This window comes from Lacerta agilis, chromosome 5 (assembly GCF_009819535.1).
Source record: "Lacerta agilis isolate rLacAgi1 chromosome 5, rLacAgi1.pri, whole genome shotgun sequence".
NCBI lineage: Eukaryota > Metazoa > Chordata > Lepidosauria > Squamata > Lacertidae > Lacerta > Lacerta agilis.
In genome coordinates, this window is record NC_046316.1 from 2,482,464 (window position 1) to 2,499,837 (window position 17,374).

General features: G+C 41.3%; 1 protein-coding gene across 7 annotated transcripts in view; it reads left to right on the top strand.

Moving 5' to 3' along the window:
• Positions 1–1,752: 1,752 nt before the first annotated feature.
• The window catches only part of SMC1B (structural maintenance of chromosomes 1B), a 39,164-nt gene continuing 23,542 nt past the window's right edge, over positions 1,753–17,374 (top strand). For 6 of the 7 annotated variants that reach the window (XM_033148276.1, XM_033148273.1, XM_033148269.1 and 3 more), the window contains exons 1-10: positions 1,753–1,792; positions 3,573–3,681; positions 5,774–5,962; positions 8,597–8,709; positions 9,806–10,009; positions 11,474–11,712; positions 12,808–13,066; positions 13,504–13,644; positions 15,131–15,213; positions 17,062–17,269. In XM_033148276.1, coding sequence (XP_033004167.1) covers positions 3,573–3,681; positions 5,774–5,962; positions 8,597–8,709; positions 9,806–10,009; positions 11,474–11,712; positions 12,808–13,066; positions 13,504–13,644; positions 15,131–15,213; positions 17,062–17,269 — 1,545 coding nt within the window. In that variant the 5' untranslated portion in view covers positions 1,753–1,792. Of the gene's footprint in view, positions 1,881–3,572; positions 3,682–5,773; positions 5,963–8,596; positions 8,710–9,805; positions 10,010–11,473; positions 11,713–12,807; positions 13,067–13,503; positions 13,645–15,130; positions 15,214–17,061; positions 17,270–17,374 lie in introns of all 7 variants that reach the window. The other variant, XM_033148270.1, reaches the window with a different exon arrangement.

Genomic DNA, 17,374 nt, shown 5'->3' on the forward strand with positions numbered 1-17,374 from the left:
GGGAGCAAGTTGCTCTCACGGGGGGGGAAGCAAGGAGGAGGCACGTCTAAAAACCTGCAAATGGCAAAGCAACAATTTCCACTTATATGTTTGCGAGCGTGTGTGTGTGTGTGTGTAATAAATAAATAAATATCTGTGTGTGTACACAAAAAATAAATAAGCTGCAGATTTATAAACCTTCTTTCCCCCTGGCAGATAAAACTGCAAAAGCTAAAAACGTAGGGGGAGGGAAACACTCGTTAAAAAATGAAACATTAATCGAATTAAAGCTATATAATGATATGATCTGCTGGAGTTACATCCAAAGCAGTCCCCCCCCCCCTTAGCCTTCTCTCCTCCGATGCTAAGGAGATGTCAACAACGCGCGGTTGCCAAGGGAAACAGACCACGCCCCCCAGCCTGGTTCTCTTCCGCTCCAAGGACCGCCTTGTCCCACAAGCCACGCCTCCATCTTGGCTCCGCCCACCCCGTCTCACCATCGCGCTTCCTCTCGCGCCTTCACCCTGCGAAGAACACGCCACCCTCTTCCTTGCTGGTACTTCCGGTGAATCCTCCCCACCAAAACACGGGGCGGGATTTCACCATAGACGCGTGAAGGCTAGAGCGACGCTGTGCTCCCTTCAGACGCCTGAATCGAACGTGCTTCTAGTTCCTCACGTGATTTTTTAAGGCTTTGCTTTACTCCCGAGAAACTGGGTGCAGGGTCAGTTATAAGTGTGTATCCGATGCAAGCGGCGCGCTCTTCCTCCTGCCCACGGGGGCCCAAGGCCTTGCCTTCTCCCTTCATGGAGGGGCCACAGAGGCCGGACTTGCTTCGGCCAAAGCGGGGAAAGTGAACATGAAGTAATAAAATATTGTTTCAACGCATTAGATGAAGTGTTTGTTTTTTAAAACCCTGCATCTCCGTACTTTCTACCACAGTAGACAATGTTATTTATTTTTAAAATGAAAGGTTTCTAGATACAACATAAAAATAAAAAAAATTCTTTCCAGTAGCACCTTGGAGACCAACTAAGTTTGTTCGTGGTTACAGGTGGGTAGCCGTGTTGGTCTGCCATAATCAAAACAAAATCGAAAATTCTTTCTAGTAGCACCTTAGAGACCAACTGAGTTTGTTCCTGGTATGAGCTTTCGTGTGCATGCACACTTCTTCAGATGCACACTTCTTCAGATACTTCCGTTTCAGTGTATCTGAAGAAGTGTGCATGCACACGAAAGCTCATACCAGGAACAAACTCAGTTGGTCTCTAAGGTGCTACTAGAAAGAATTTTCGATTTTGTTTTGTTCGTGGTGTGAGCTTTCGTTTGCATGCACACTCCTTCAGATATTCTTCTAGATGCAAAATAATTTTTGGTCGGGGATAGAATTCCAGGGTTCACTTAATATATTTAATACAGGCATTTTAGTGCATAACTGATTTATGTTTATAGTGCATATTGATTTACTGCTTGTAATAACAAGAAGATTGTAGCGCGGCTCTCCCGACGTCCCTCGGGCGGCGCAACCTCAGCGCACGCGCTACTCGGAAGCGGAAACACCGCCACCAGCGTCTCCTCGCGTTCGCTTGCTCTGCGCGCGCCGTCCTCAAAAAACCGAGAGCCGTTAAAATCGGGGCGGGGCTTCCGTTCCGATTCCGGCGAAGCTCGTCTAACTGCCCCGCCCCTCTCTTCGGACTCTCGCGAGATATTGTTCCCTTATGAGGAACGGGATGAGAGCGGGCGGGTGTGGGGAAGAGACGCTCTAGGAAGAGACCATAGAGACGGGTCTGTGAGGCCGCATCCGGGCGAGAAGGTGGTCGTCTTCTCCCCGCTCCTCCCGTTCAAAAGCCTTCGGGCGAGGGGACCCTCGGGCTCCCCTCAGCTCTGTGCTTGTTTGCCTTGCATGACTTTTATCGTGGTTTTTCTTTAAAAATAGTAATAAGACATTTTCTTTTTGAACTCCCCGTTTGAATGTGTTTAGCACCACCTGCATTTTATATTATATTACTACACCTGTATTTTGAATATGAGGGTGTGGCGAAAGCAGGTTACGGTATATCCACCTGTATTAAAAAAAACACACACGCATCACTGTAAAGCGCGCGCGCGCGCGCGTGCATATCTATATTTCTATGTATATATATACACACACAGTCTTGAGGTTCCTGCATTGCAGTGGTTGGACTGAATGACCCTCGGGGTCGCATCCAACTCTACAATTTTACATAATTTGACTTATATTTAGTAATGTACGACACCTGTTTTATTAACTATGTTGGTAATTTAAAGATTGGGTGCTGAATACTGCATTGTCACTGACTTGTTAAAAATATTACTTAGGCTGCACCCCCTGCTCACCTGGGTTCAAAAGATTTAACCTCTGGGTAGGCATAGTTAGGATGGTGCTGCAAAAAACGTTTTAAAGCTGGAATTAGACAAATTCATGGAGGATACATATCTATCAATGGCAGCTACAGTGGGATTTGTGGAGGGCTGTGTTGAGTGCCAGTTTAGTAGGGTCAGATTGGTTGGAGAGGGCAGTTGTCTTCTTCATCATCATTATTATTATTTATTAAATTCGTGCCTTTAAGCTGTGCTTACCGGTATATTAAGGGGAAATGAGACAAATTAATGGAGAATATATATCAATGGCAGATTATATTATTATTATTATTACCATATTTATTAAATTCATGCCTAGCTACTTGCCTGCCTGTTTCAGCAATGTTCTTATGGGCTATGTTACGACTATTATGTGTAATACAGTGGAAGGTCTCCATTTAATGGGATTAATGATTTATGGTATAATCCTAACTACCGTGTTTCTCCTAAAATAAGACACCGTCTTATATTTTTTTCTGCTCAAAAAAGCACAGTATGGCTTATTTTCAGGGGATGTCTTATTTTAACCATGTCGCATCGGTACACTGCATAGCCATGCCTCCCCAGGCTGTTTTAATGGGAGGTACCACGTCACTATGGCTTATTTTCGGGGTATGGCTTATTTTTGGGGAACGGCTTATATTTCGCAAATGCATAGAAATCCTGCTATGGCTTATTTTATGGCTATGTCTTATTTTAGGAGAAACAGGGTATGTCTCTTCATGCATGCACACGAAAGCTCATACCAGGAACAAACTCAGTTGGTCTCTAAGGTGCTACTAGAAAGAATTTTCGATTTTGTTTTGACTATGTCTCTTCAGAAATATATCCTGTTGAATTCAGTGGTGCATACTCCCAAGTGAGCAGTGTTAGCTTGCAGCCCTGGTAGTTATCCATATCATTTCTACTTTGAATTTTATTGTTATTCATGCTTTTATACTGTATTTTATGCTGCTTTTATGTTGTATTACAATTAAGTGTTTTAAATTTGTTGTTAGCTGCCCTGAGCCCAGGTTTCTGAACCGGGAAAAGCGGGGTATAAATAAAAAAATTATTATTATTATTATTATTATTACTGAGCAACTCTCATATTCAAAGGGTTGCAATGTTTGATTGTTACTTAGTGTTTATTAAGTACTGAGGGGAAATTGTCTATATATTTTTCTTTGAAAAATAATTCTCTCTTTCTCTCCAATCCCTGTAATCCATAGATGGGATACTTGCAGCTTTTGATGGTGGAAAATTTCAAATCATGGCGAGGGAAACAATGCATAGGACCGTTCAAGAAATTTACATGTGTCATCGGTCCCAATGGTTCAGGTAACACGTGAACAATTCAGACAGGTGTCTGCCTGTTATCTCCACACTGTTGCTAGAGTTTTTCTTTATCCTGTGTATTATTTGTTGTCTTTGATGTACCAAGGAAGATTTATTGTATGCTACTTTGAAAGGCTCACAAATGGTTTTAATGAAATACATTTTTAAAAATCGATTGGGTGGGATGTAGTTCTACCTACCCAAATTGATTAATCTGTATTAAAATAACCCATTGTAAATTAAACTGAATAAACTAGCCCTCTGGGGAAAGTTTGCTGAAGGTTTCTCAGTTTGTGAGACAATGGTTGTTACTCAAATATCAAGCTTTTAAAAGCCTTTAGCCCCCACCAATAATGCCTTTGAGGATCTTTCCATTCTTACCCCAATATAGAATTATTCATATACAGTATGATATACATGCTAAGTCTGTAGGTGGCATATACATTGCTGAGGTTGCAATGTTTAATCTTCTGATTTCTTCTGAGGTACCATGTGTGCTTTTCTCCCCTTTTTTTAACTGAAACTGCTGTGTGGCTCTTACTTTCCTCCCCATATGCTATGCTTAAATTCTGTTTTAAGCATAAACAAGCTGTCTTATACACTTAAATTCATATTAAAACTAGAAAGTAAAATACAAGCTTATTCAACCTTCATTACTGAGGTAATACTTCCTTTTATGTTGTGGGGGGGGGGAAGTAGGGCTCAAAGAGAGGAGTTAACTTACAGCTAAGTAAGCTTATAGGTGTATGATTGTATTGTATGATGGGCGCAAATGCCGAATAAACATCTATCTATCTATCTTATATGTGGCTTTCATTTCAAAATGTTTTAGAAAAGATAGTTCCTGTCTCTTCTAAGATTTTACCGGTACCTGCTATGGCTGGCAGGCTTGTATGTGTTACAGAAAAATAATACATATTTTTTCCCTTAAGAATTATTAAATTACCAAACCAACACTTGGGGATATATGGTAATGATTTCAATGTTTTCTACAGTGAAATCTTTGCTGTTCATGCTTAGGGTTATCAGAAACTATTAAAATCCTAAATTTATTATAAAGAAGAAACCTGAGTTACATAGTCTCCTATTACCTGTGCTAGTGGTTTTTAGTCATAAAAGTACAGTGCAAAACTGTTTCAACCTGTATCTGTGGCTAATAGCAAATCTTATTAAAGTTAAATATGGCTTAGTAAAATGTGCATAGAAGTGTGTGCTAAATTGTGGAATTACAGTGGCCCTGTTTATAATCTGACATAAAAATAATGTATGTGAGTTCATTCTCACAACTAGGAGATAAAACATAGCTGTGGTGATACACGAGTCATGATTCTTTGCCTGGTATGAATCAAACTTTAGTCAGTGAGATGTTTATCACACCACACAGTATTTTAAGCTTTTTTTTGTTATGATGGTTCATAACATCATGTATACAGCAAGCCTTCGTTGTTATTTTTGAACTTTGGCTAAGCAAATGAAATAAAGGTAAAGGGACCCCTGACCATTAGGTCCGGTCATGGACGACTCTGGGGTTGTGGCGCTCATCTCGCCTTACTGGCCAAGGGAGCCGGCGTACAGCTTCCGGGTCATGTGGCCCCGAAACGCTGTTTACCTTCCCGCTGTTTACCTTCCCGCTGTTTATCTACTTGCACTTTGACGTGCTTTCGAACGTTGGGAGCAAATGAAATAGAAATAGAATGAAATAGAAGTCATCAAATCTGCCTTTCAGCTCTTCAAAAAGTTGGGTTACGCACTATGGAGTGCGTGATGAAAATTAACTTTCAAGTTTGGCTAACCTCATTAAAATATGCACTTAAAAAAAGAGGATAGAAAGTAATCTGAGAATAACTTCATTTCCCCCTAAATTCTGAGGGTTGGGTAGATGATATCCAACCCCGTAGAATCAGGAAAATCTGTTGGACATGATTAGACGTACGTACTGTCAAGGCCATGCCAATGGATAAAAGTATCTTAGTTTAACGGGAAGTTTTTGAATTAAGAGTCTCTTACATCTGATCTGAAATGAAAATAAAGATGCTTGTGATTATCTAAACCATATTTGAAAAGGGTAATATTTTGATGTTTTATACAACTGAAGGGAAATCAAATGTCATGGATGCACTTAGTTTTGTAATGGGTGAGAAGACATCTAATTTGAGAGTGAGGCACATCCAAGAACTGATACATGGAGCACATATCGGGAAGCCGGTTTCATCTACTGGAAGTGTAAAAATGGTGTACATGGAGGAAAATGGGGAAGAGAAAACATTTTCAAGAATTATTCGAGGTGAGTGGGGTTTTGCTAAATATTGGGTATGAGGTTTATATGGAAAATTTATATAGAAGCTTTTCAATATATATGTTTTTATTTTAAGTACGTATAGAAAAAAATTAAATACATTAGCATAATCAGCAACATACATAGAAACTTTTATGCTAATTTATATGGTTAAATATATAATTTAAATTTTAAAATAGCTTGCTTTTTAACTGCTGTTGATTTTGCTTGTTCTTATTTTTAGGTTGCAATTTGTCTTGTTTTTAGGGTGCACGTTATCTTATTTTGTACTGTGTCAGTTGTGTGTAAGCCACCTTGTGTACTTCTGTAGAAAGGTGGGCTATAAATTCATATTAATACTATACTTCTGTCTGGTATGCCTAAGTGTGAATATCTCAGTGATTAGCTGTTAACGACTTCTGGGGCCAAAGGAATTTGACAGTAGAAAGCAGACCTATCACAGTGATTAACACCTTGCAAATTTTGATGATTCAACTACCTAATCCAGGGGTAGGCACCCGTGGGCCAGATGCGGCCCATGGGCCTTCTCAATCCGGTCCACAGATGGTCCAGGAATCGGCGTGTTTCTACATGAGTAGAATGTGTCCTTTTCTTTAAAATGCATCTCTGGGTTATTTGTTGGGCCTGCCTGGTGTTTTTACATGAGTAGAATGTGTGCTTTTATTTAAAATGCATCTCTGAGTTATTTGTGGGGCACAGGAATTCATTCATATATTTTTTTTCAAAATATAGTCCAGCCCCCCACAAGGTCTGAGGGACAGTGGACCAGCCCCCTGCTGAAAAAGTTTGCTGACCCCTGAAAAATCTCTCATTTCAGAATAAGGCAGTCAGTGTTAACTCCATTTCCCCCTATTGTGACACAGAAGCCCCCGCATCTCCCTTTTTATCAAAGGAGGGGGGCAAGCAGGCAAAGAGATAGCTCTTTCTTTCTGTTTTCCTTTTTTATATGAGGGAAGCCATTTGGGGCCAAAAAACAACATCTTACTTTTACACTGGGGAAGGGTTCTGTCCCAGCCTCAGATGGGCATTAAAGGCACATGTAGAAGGGGAGAAAAGAGAAAGAGTCTTAGCAGGACAATTCCCCCCCCCCCTTCTACTCTGAAGAAAACAACCCCAGTTTCTTTTTTCGCGGTGGGTAAGGAAGGGGCAAAAGGGAAAGGGCTCCCAGCAAGAAGCCCCAAGCCAGCTCAGTGCAGCATCTCTAAACATCACCTACCAGCCTGGCCCGCCAGCCCTACTTTAAGCAATCAGAACCTCAGGTGTCTGCTAAATTTCTGCTGCTGGCTGGCTGCTTCTTTCCCAGCTGCTTTCAAATTCTCATCTGCTCTTGCGATTGGTTACCTCGACAGGAGGTAGTGGAACTGAGCTGGAAGCACTAAGAATCACTGGCTAGCTACATAGTTTTCCCCAAATTGGGGTGTTTGCCAGGTGACATTTTATGAAACCGTTATGATGTGGACCAGATTTGGATGATATACACTATTGATAAATCACCCAGGTCTAGAGTTTACACTCTGAACTTAACTGACTGGCTCCTGGTGGCAGCCTGGGCCCTTTCTGAACCTTTGACATTGTGGGGCAAGGTTATTTAATCCTTTTTCCTGTAACTGACCACCTTTCAGGACTGGTCCACATCACTCGGTTCAGCCATTAATGTCAGTCTTGTCTGGTTATGCACTGCACAGCTGCAGGTTATGATCACCTTCTCCTTAAAGGTAAAGGTAAAGGGACCCCTGACCATCAGGTCCAGTCGTGTCCGACTCTGGGGTTGCGGCGCTCATCTCGCTCTATAGGCCAAGGGAGCCAGCATGACAAAGACGCTTCTGGCGAACCAGAGCAGTGCACGGAAACGCCGTTTACCTTCCCGGCGGAGCGGTCCCTATTTATCTACTTGCACTTTGATGTGCTTTCGAACTGCTAGGTGGGCAGGAGCTGGGACCGAGCAACGGGAGCTCACCCCATTGCAGGGATTCGAACCGCCGACCTTCTGATCAGCAAGCCCTAGACTCTGTGACCCACAGCGCCACCTGGGTCCCTGACCTTCTCCTTACATACTTTCAATTAGTGTAGTGTGTAGCAATGTCCCCCCCCCCCTTACCTCCACCTTCTGAATTCCCTTGCCTCTAACCACATTTGTTGTTTCACTTTTGGGACTTTCTTGGGAAGGCACCAGACAGTGTCCATCTTGGAAGAAAATATTTGTATGTTTTCAATTGCAGTAAAAGGTTTGGGAGAACCCAGTACAGTTAAAAGAAGATGCATGACACAAGGCATTCTTGTTGGTTTTTCTGGAGTGCTAGTAGATTACCTGGGTCTCACAGGAATGGTGAGACAACAGGCTTTGCGTCCCGTTGCTTAGGAAGACGCCTGGTTCCTCCTGAGATCCATAATGAGCAACTGGTTTGGCTTTGATGCTGCTGCCTACTTATTTTCAAAGGCATGCTTCTAAGCTTTTTGCCATCTGTGTGTAACACGAGCATACACTAGTGCAAGAGCAGATCTTGTAACAGTTCAGAACTAAAGACCACATCAGAAAGTAATGAACTGTTTTCTTGGCTTGAGTAGTCATTATCTCTTTCAAAATGGATGGATTGTATAATCTGCTCTTTCTTTCAAAACTAGGCAGTGGATCTGAATTCCTTGTTAATGACAAGATTGTCAGCAGATCTGTTTATACAAAGGAACTTGAAGAAATTGGTATAATTGCTAGAGCAAGAAATTGCCTGGTTTTTCAGGTAAATATTTGTGCTGTAATCTAATGTACCGTATCAGGAAACTAGAGCATAACTGTGACAGGTCTGCAGCTTCAGAGGCATGGAAGAATCTGGGGAGTAGAATGTGTGACATCCTGTGTCCTGCAGCCTCACACCCATTGATAGATTGAAGCAGGTACTGTATTAGCCTTGTATTTGAGCACCAACTTAGCAGCCATGCAACAAATTGTGTGCAGAGGAAGGATAGAGTACTCTGCCTTTGCCTGTGCCTAGCATAGAAACCAAGTAGGGCTGCCAGAGGGCAGAAGCCTCCTCCTCTTTGTTCAGCATAGAAATATCTAAAATGCTACATGGAAAAAAATACGAGAGAGACATTGCAATACCTTTGTAAATCAAGAAAATCTATAATAAAAAATACTTTAAAAAAAAAGAAATGTGGCAAGGTGTTTTCAGCTCCCAGCAGGCTAGTAAACATTTTTTGCAGGCTAGTAATTTAGGCTTACTTACAGAATAAGTTCAGAAACTTTCGTTTCTGCTTAACTGTACTAGAATTGTGGTTAACATTAACTGTGGTTAGTTGCATCACAAGCCATAGTTTGAACCAATAATAATAACACATAAAATGACAGTGTGAAGAAACTCAGTGTTGGATTAGCAGAAACAAAAGCTTCTGAATTTACCTTGGTCATAAAGGAGGAGGAAATGGGTGTGTGTGTGCAAAAGACCAAAGCTAGTTGTGGTTTGTTTTTGCTTGTGCATGTCATGCTAAACCATAGTTTAATGTAGGAGTGAGAAACTTCCAGCTTGCTGGCCTCACCAAGTCACAGATTGGATAGACTGTTTCGGACAAACTAGCCACCTTTCCTTTGTCTGATGTTAAAAACTACAGTTCCCAGGATTCTTTGTGTGGTCAGGGAAAGTGCTTTGAATGTACTTGACATGTATGGTGTGTATGTGGACGAAGTTTGCTCCCAATTCTTTAAATCAGATGGTGGTTTCATATGACATGCAAACATGGTCTTTGTATTTAATCCCTTTCTCATTTTTGTTGCTGGTGACGGTTCTGCTTCAGTTTTAATGCTTTGTAATTCTGTAGTTTGATCCTGCTTCACTGTAGGGTGAAGTTGAAACAATTGCTATGAAGAAACCCAAGGAAAGAACTCTACTTTTTGAACAAATTAGTCATTCAGGAGAACTTGCCGCTGAATACGCAGAAAAGAAGAAGAATATGCAACAGTCAGAAGAAGAGGCACAGTTTAGTTATAACAAGAAGAAAAACGTTGCAGCTGAGCGCAAACGTGCCAAATTGGAGAAGGAGGAGGTAATTCAAAGAACAGCACAAAACATTTGGATCTTAAAGTTTGTGTGCGAAGTTCAGCAATACTGTTTTTGGTTCTTAGGTGGTGTTTTTCTTGTTTTCAAGAAACTCATGATTTAAATCAGTGTTTTCTAAATAATTTCCCATTATAGAGATTTTGCTCACAAGCATAAGCACCAGCATTATTGTGCCAAAATATGCTTCCTCTGAATTTACTTTTAACTTTTTGTGCAGAAATCTTCTGAATCAGGTTTCATTTGACATCTTTCTCTGCTTCCCCTGGTTCAGAGCTGAGAATCATGTGTCTGGTTCTTCTAGTTAACAGTGGAAATAATAATCAACTAAAATAATAAGTGGCTCTGCAATATAAGCAGTGGTGTAGCTTCTAAGGCAAAAGGAAAAGAAAATGAAAGAAAAATAACTGCTCTTTCTGTTGCCTCAGTTTCTCCTCAGCCTTCTTCCTACCTGCTGCTTCCCTCCCTCTTCCCCCATGGATCCAGCTTCTCCTTTTTTCAGTCCTTCCCTGGCAGCAGCTTTCCCTACTTCCCAGGCCCACCTTTTCTTTTTCAGCCAACATACCTACTCTGTCTCCACTTCTCCTTCTGTCCCTACCAACCAAACACCTGGTAATGGAATCTGTCCAATCAGAAGGGAAGTAAGTGCAAACAGTGAAAGCTAAGTTTAGAAGGGCTGGACCTTGAGCATAAACAGGTCAGGAGGTTTGGCCAAAAGAGAACCTGGCCCTTGGACCAAAAAAGGTTAGCCATACCTGTTTTAAGAAACAAAAGAGACTTTCTGGCCCACCATGGTGCAGATTGAAACCGTGGCCCTTGTGGCAGGCAGACCAGTCTTGAACCTGGACCTGGCCTTAAAGTGTGCATCCATGTGTATCCCTGCTATGGACCTATAACCTGTTGTGATAAACTACAGAATAATATACCGGTAATTAAACAAATATCAAATAATGTTGCCATGGGGAAGGCAAAACCTATGAATTCCAGCTCTGTTAACCAGTGGCCAACATTTTGTCCATAGCATGGTGGTGAGTGTCGCAAGACAAGAGAGGCTGGGAGAGTTGACAACAAGGCCTAGGCCATGCCCCTGATAGATAGTTGAGGCAAAGATCAGGGTAGGAGACTTTCTCTGATTCACACAGAGACTCAGCCTGCAGGAAACCAGCACTCAGAGCTTGGGCTTGAGCTTGGGCTACAACATGGCCAGATGGTGGTACCCATCTGCCCTTCATCTCCCCTCCCCCCCCCCACAAAAACCACTGAAACCCTTGACATAGCGATGTATATTAAGAAATTTCTAATATTTACAAATACTGTTAATATACTGTATATTGTATGTATATATTATATAACTGAAATAAATGCTTGTTTGGCGCTTTGCTTGCAACTTTTAACTACCAATATCCATTGCTGTTGAATATCAGTTAGCTGCTAATAATTTGGTTGTTTACAGGCAGAGCATTACCAGATGATGTTTGACAAGTTAAGGGAATGTAGAGAGAAACTGCAAACGTTCAAGCTGTATCACAATGAACAAAAAATTAACTTACTGAACAACAAATTGGCTGCAAAAAACAAGGATATTGATTCTAACAAAGTTGCTGTTTCCCATGCTGAAGATGCAGTGGGAGCCAAGAAAAAAGTGCTTGGAGCATTAAATAGAAAACAGCAGCAGATCGAAAAAGAAATAAAGTAAGTGCATAAATTAACATTGTTGGGAAATGTTTGTTTCTACCCATCTCTGTCAGAATGCTGTGCTACACCGAGTGGGTGTTGCTGGTATGTGAGGGTTTTGTTCCCCCATTTTCACGAGGCAATATAATGTTGTTGTGAAATGCTTTGAGTGGGAATGGGTCCGTTTATTCTCTTTCAGCTCTCCAGAGCCAGCCTGCCAGATCTGGAGATTATGCAAAAAGCCCCAGCTTCTATTTACTGAGTGATATTGCTAAGAAGCTAAAATCCCAGAGGAGTTCAAAATGTTTTTTAAAAATCTGATTTCACCCCTTCCCTTGCCAATCCCAGCTTCTTAGCACAACAGAAGAGTGAACAAAGCCTCCAAACCCAACCTTACGCCATCACAAAACAGGACTGTCCAGTGCCACTTTCCTGACGTTTCAGAATGTGAATTCCCAGATTCCCCTCACTCTGGTTAAGGGCAAGGGTTCTTTGAAACCTATCAGCTCTCTACCTAGGGACCGGGGTAGAAGTGAGACATTTCTTCCTGAGACTTAAGAGCCTCCCTCTCAGGAAACACCTCATGACTTGGATTAGGAGAGAGGCTAGCTAGGGGCATGATATGCCCAATGGTTAAGGGAGCCAGGTTATTTAAAGCCTTGGATTATTGTCAAAGCCATTTCCAATGTGGTTAGCCAGTTCCAGCAAAGGCACCATCCAGGGCAGCTTCAGTTTCTGCATCTGTCAAAGTATCTCAGAAGGCAGCCTCTTTCCCTGTAGTATTAAAGGATGTGGCAGAATCAGAGTGAGCCTCCCCCTTGAGTACTTAGAAATCAGCTGTGCCCCGATATATTAGATTAACCAGCCATGGGCTTTTTTATATTGGCATTGGGCAGAATTTCCTGGTAGATCTCTGGGTGATTTGAATAAAGTAACCCACTAAATGGATGTCTCCTTATGGCAACCTTGAAGTCACATTCAAAGTAAGTGGACCAATGTTTATTTTTCATGCTGTGGAAAAAGGTTGATGACTTTAATGGAGCCTTTCAAAATTCTTTCTGGAATTCCTTTGAAAAATACTTTGTTCAAAGATCAAAATATATCCATTTTTAGGTCTCTGGAAATTTTGCTGAATCAAAAAAGACCTCAGTATATTAAAGCAAAAGAAAGAACCTCTTACCAAATAAAAAAAGTAGATACAGCTAAGAAAGATTTAAGAGATCATATGAAAGAACAGGCTAAGATAGAAGAAAACAAAAAAGAGCTAGAGACAGAACTGAAGGATATTGATAAAGCTTGGAAAGCATATGAAAAAAAGGTTGAAGAGGAGGCACTGCACCAAGGGAGAGATGTTTTGCTGGAAGAAAGTCAGGTAAATATCAAAGCAAGCAGAAAAATGCTCAAGCTTTAACTTTAGGCAGCTTTAGACATACACTTAATACATCAAGAGCTCATTGTTTTCACCATTTCATTTTAAATTATTTTTTATTCATTTTTGGAGTGATTATTATTTATTAGCAACATAAATCAGGAAGTTGTAGTAGATATTCATTATCTTTTGTATGTAGAATATTAAATGTTGTTTCTAGTGTCCCATATAGTCCTACATGTTATTTTTTAAAGGTAATTAAAACCAGAAATAAAATAAGTTTTTAAATACCTTAAATGGACAATGATTTGGAAAATTCAAGCTATAAAATTAATACATGGTGGATTCCCCCCCCCCCCGAATAATATTTTACTGATTGCTCTTGAGCTCTATATAAACTTGGTAAATAGCTGGTAATGTATGTCCGATCTTGTGGCCAGGTATGTAAATATAAGGAGCTGAAAGAACTAGTTAGGAGAAAAGTAGCTGTATTGACTCAGCAACTGGAAAAACTGCACTTGGAGCAAAAGGCAGATGAAGACAAGATGGCATTTGAGCAGCGAAAACAGAGAGAAATTGAGGTACTTGTAAATAACAACAAACCAAAATTATTTTGGAGCACGTGTTGTATTCAACCTATTGGCCCGTTTGGTTTCATATTTCTTCCTATGTTAATACTGCACTTGCTGTGCAGTTCAAGAAACGTATTTTCATGCATTCAGTTTTGCTAACAAACAGCACCAAGGCAGTTTTTCTCTGCCCTCCCTATTGCATCTAGTTAGTCCCATAAAGAATAGTGATTGATGAAGATCCCAGCATATAATAGTCCTTCAATGTTCTTTGCATGGCAGAGTTGAGGAAATTGAAGATGGAAACCTCAAATGTTCTGGAAACAAAATGGTGTAGTAAGAAGGCAACTGGATAGAGATGTAAGGGGTAAAGGGGTCAGGGGTAAAGGGAGCTGGAGACTGAACAACTGCAGGTGTTCATTCATGAGACTGATTATCTAGATCCCCTACAGTCTGGGTTCAGGCCCAGTTTCAGAACTGAATCAGCCTTGGTTCCCCTGATGGATGATCTTTATTGCGAGAGGGACATGGGAAGTGAGACCCTGTTACTTTTGCTTGATCTCAGTGGCTTTTGATACTGTCAACCTTGATATTCTCCTGGACTGACTTAGTGGGATGGATATCAGAGGCAGTGTATGACAGCGGTTCTGCTTGTATCTTGTCCAGTAGTGTGTTAATAATTTTTTAAAATAAATAAGTGGGAGACCAGGGAGAGAAACCGAGAAGGCTTACAAGCCTTTAGACGCAGCTGTGGAATGGGAAAGTTGGCAGGGAAAGGAGGAGATTGCTTTGTGAGCTTCACTGGGGGAGAAACTTGCCTGTTGTGAAATATGCTAACCTGAAGAGCTTGATGATGAGAAGGATCCCTATCTTCTTAGGGTACCAGGGACCCACCAGGCAGACTCTCAGGTAAATGAATGCTTTGGGGCTCTGGGAGCTTCGTCTAGCAAACTCACAATGTTTCCTCTAATAGACTTTTCAAACCGAGATCCTTCATTCTAAAGCCACTAACATTTTAGAGGTAGAAGAGAGACTGTTACTGTCCATGGCATTGATTCTCTCAAGCCCAGAAGACCTGAGGATGTTTTTCCAGTACAAATGGGCTGTGTTATGTAGATTGTCTTCTACATCATTTGCTCTATTTGGGGGAAGGGTTAATATGGTCATCTGTCATGGATGCTTTAGTTGAGATTCCTGCACTGCAGGGGGTTGGACTAGATTACCCTCGGGGTCTCTTCCAACTCTAGAATTCCACGTTAATGGTTGATTGGGTGCCAAATTATGCCCAAAATGGTTTATTCAGCAGCATTGCATCCTGAAGTTCTTCTGATTGGTGGGAGGGTTAAGTACAGAGTGCTTTGCTCTGCTCTGTCTCTTAAGTAAGTCAGAGGAGCAGTCCATCACCTGGATAACCTCCACCCACTAGGGAGAAAATAAGGGTAAGCCTCACATTCCTTTTTGGTAAAGTAGGATCTTTTGACATTCTGTTTTTGTTTAGGCAAGTGTGAAGCAAGTTATGCAACAGATAGAAGATCATGAAAAGCGGATAGAGAAGTTGACAGAGTATAGCAGCACATGTGTGTATGTATTTATAAAATCTGATTAAATTTGAATTCATCACTTTTTGTACAAACATGAGCTATTAGATTAAAATCTTTTGATAGTTTGGTTTTCCCCGTAAACCTGCTGTCAAAATAGTATATTAAAGGGAGAGCATTGCATGCAAATCTACAGGTGTATTCTATATAGTTTTGAGATGCAAACTGGCTTTCTGCATGTACCCAGACAAACCCACAGAGCTCTGGAGTGGGCTGAGTTTCATAAGTTGGGGATATTGTTTTTAATATATATTAAATTTATATCTTACGTTTTCTCCCAAATGAACCCAGGGTCAGGACACTGTCAGAGGCTCCCAGCTGGTTGCCCTCTTTCAGCAGGTCTGGGAAGGCTCCCTCACAGAGGGAAGCATTCGCCCAGCCCTTCCCGGCTTGCTTTTATGAGCCAGAATGGGTAAGGATCAAGGAGACATGGTCGGTTTCACTCGTCCAAGCAGCCTGTCCACACTTATACTGTCTTCCATCTTCCTCCTCCTCGAAGTTGTCAGGATGGGGAGGTAGTCTCCACCATTCCTCCTCTGCCTAGTCCCTGACAGTGGCAGACAATACAGTAGTAAGAACAATACTCTCTCTCAATAAATCAGTATGAGCAAGGTTGTTTTGGTGCTAACACCACTTGAGGTGAAAAGGATAATGAAGGAACGTCTCCACCCCCATTGTTCAGCCCGGACACTGAGGTCCAGCTCCGAGGGTCTTCTGGCAGTTCCCTCACTGCGAGAAGTGAGGTTACAGGGGACCAGGCAGAGGACCTTCTCGGTAGTGGTGCCCGCCCTGTGGAACGCCCTCCCACCAGATACCAAGGCAATAAGCAACTATCTGAAGGCAGCCCTGTTGGGAGCCACCCGGAGTGGCTGGGGAAACCCAGCCAGATGGACAGGGTATAAAATAATAATCATAATAATAAATAATAAATAATGGTGTGTACATTTTTGTAGGATAGAAAGTGTCCTACCCAGCTAGGAAGGTTACCGTGCAAGGGGTGGGATGGGGAGATTCTTGTCTTAAGAATTTAGTAAGTTTTGCATTTGGGGGTGCCTGTTTTTTTAAATTAAACTTTATTCATCTTAAAAATTGCACAGTTACACAAAAATACAACAAATACAAAAGGGGGGGGGAGAATTCCCCCCCCCAGCATTTCATATTCCAAACAAGAAAAAAACAAACAAATAGAAAACACATTTTCTTACAGGGGGTGCCTGTTTCTATGTTCTTTCTCTCTCTTGAAATGTATCTTTGGTTCATACTGTTTTTCATTGTGGGCACTTTGGATGATCAGGAATTTTCTCCTATGGTAGCTTTCCCCAGAGAGTTGTATTTCTATTTTCAGATCAAGATCCTGTAACTGAGTGTCCCCACCTAAGATCATTTACCTAAGGGTCAGGTAAAAACACTGTTGTGTAAGAACAACCAAGAGCCTTAAAGTACAATCCTGATTGTTCCTTGGCAAGCAGGGTTTCTATTTGGCACTAAATGCAGGGCCTGCTAGGACTGGCTTTTCTCAGCTGCTCCCAAATGGAGCCCATCCCTGCTGAAAGTGATGAAGTTTTTTAACTGTGATATTTTGAATGTATTTTAATATTTGATGGATGCCGCCCAGAGTGGCTGGGGAGAGCCAGCCAGATGGGCGGGGTACAAATAATATATTATTATTATTATTATTATTATTATTATTATTATTATTATTATTGATTGGCAGCTACTTCAAGCCCTTCCTCCCTTGAAGGATGACCTTCAGTATTCAGGGCAGTATTGCTTAGTTGACATTAAACTAATTGGGCTGTGTGTTTTTTTACCATTTTGCTTTGGTTTGAAGTGAATCTTTAGCAGAGAAAAAACAGGAAGAAGTAACACTCACAAACGAAATTGAAAGGTCAAAGATACGAATGACTGAGTTAAACGAAGAACTGAATAAAATTGTCAGTGACCTGCATAATGCAAAAATCGATGTCCATGAGGGGAAACGCCAGAAGACGAGGGCTGAAAACTTGGAGAGCCTTAAAAGACTATATCCTGGTCACGTGGTAAATAGATGGGACTCATTGTTACGTTTTAAAGTGTTCAGTGGACTTCAGAATTTCGCCTTGTGAATAGCCGGTTGTCTTTATCATGTTTCCTACTTGATAAAT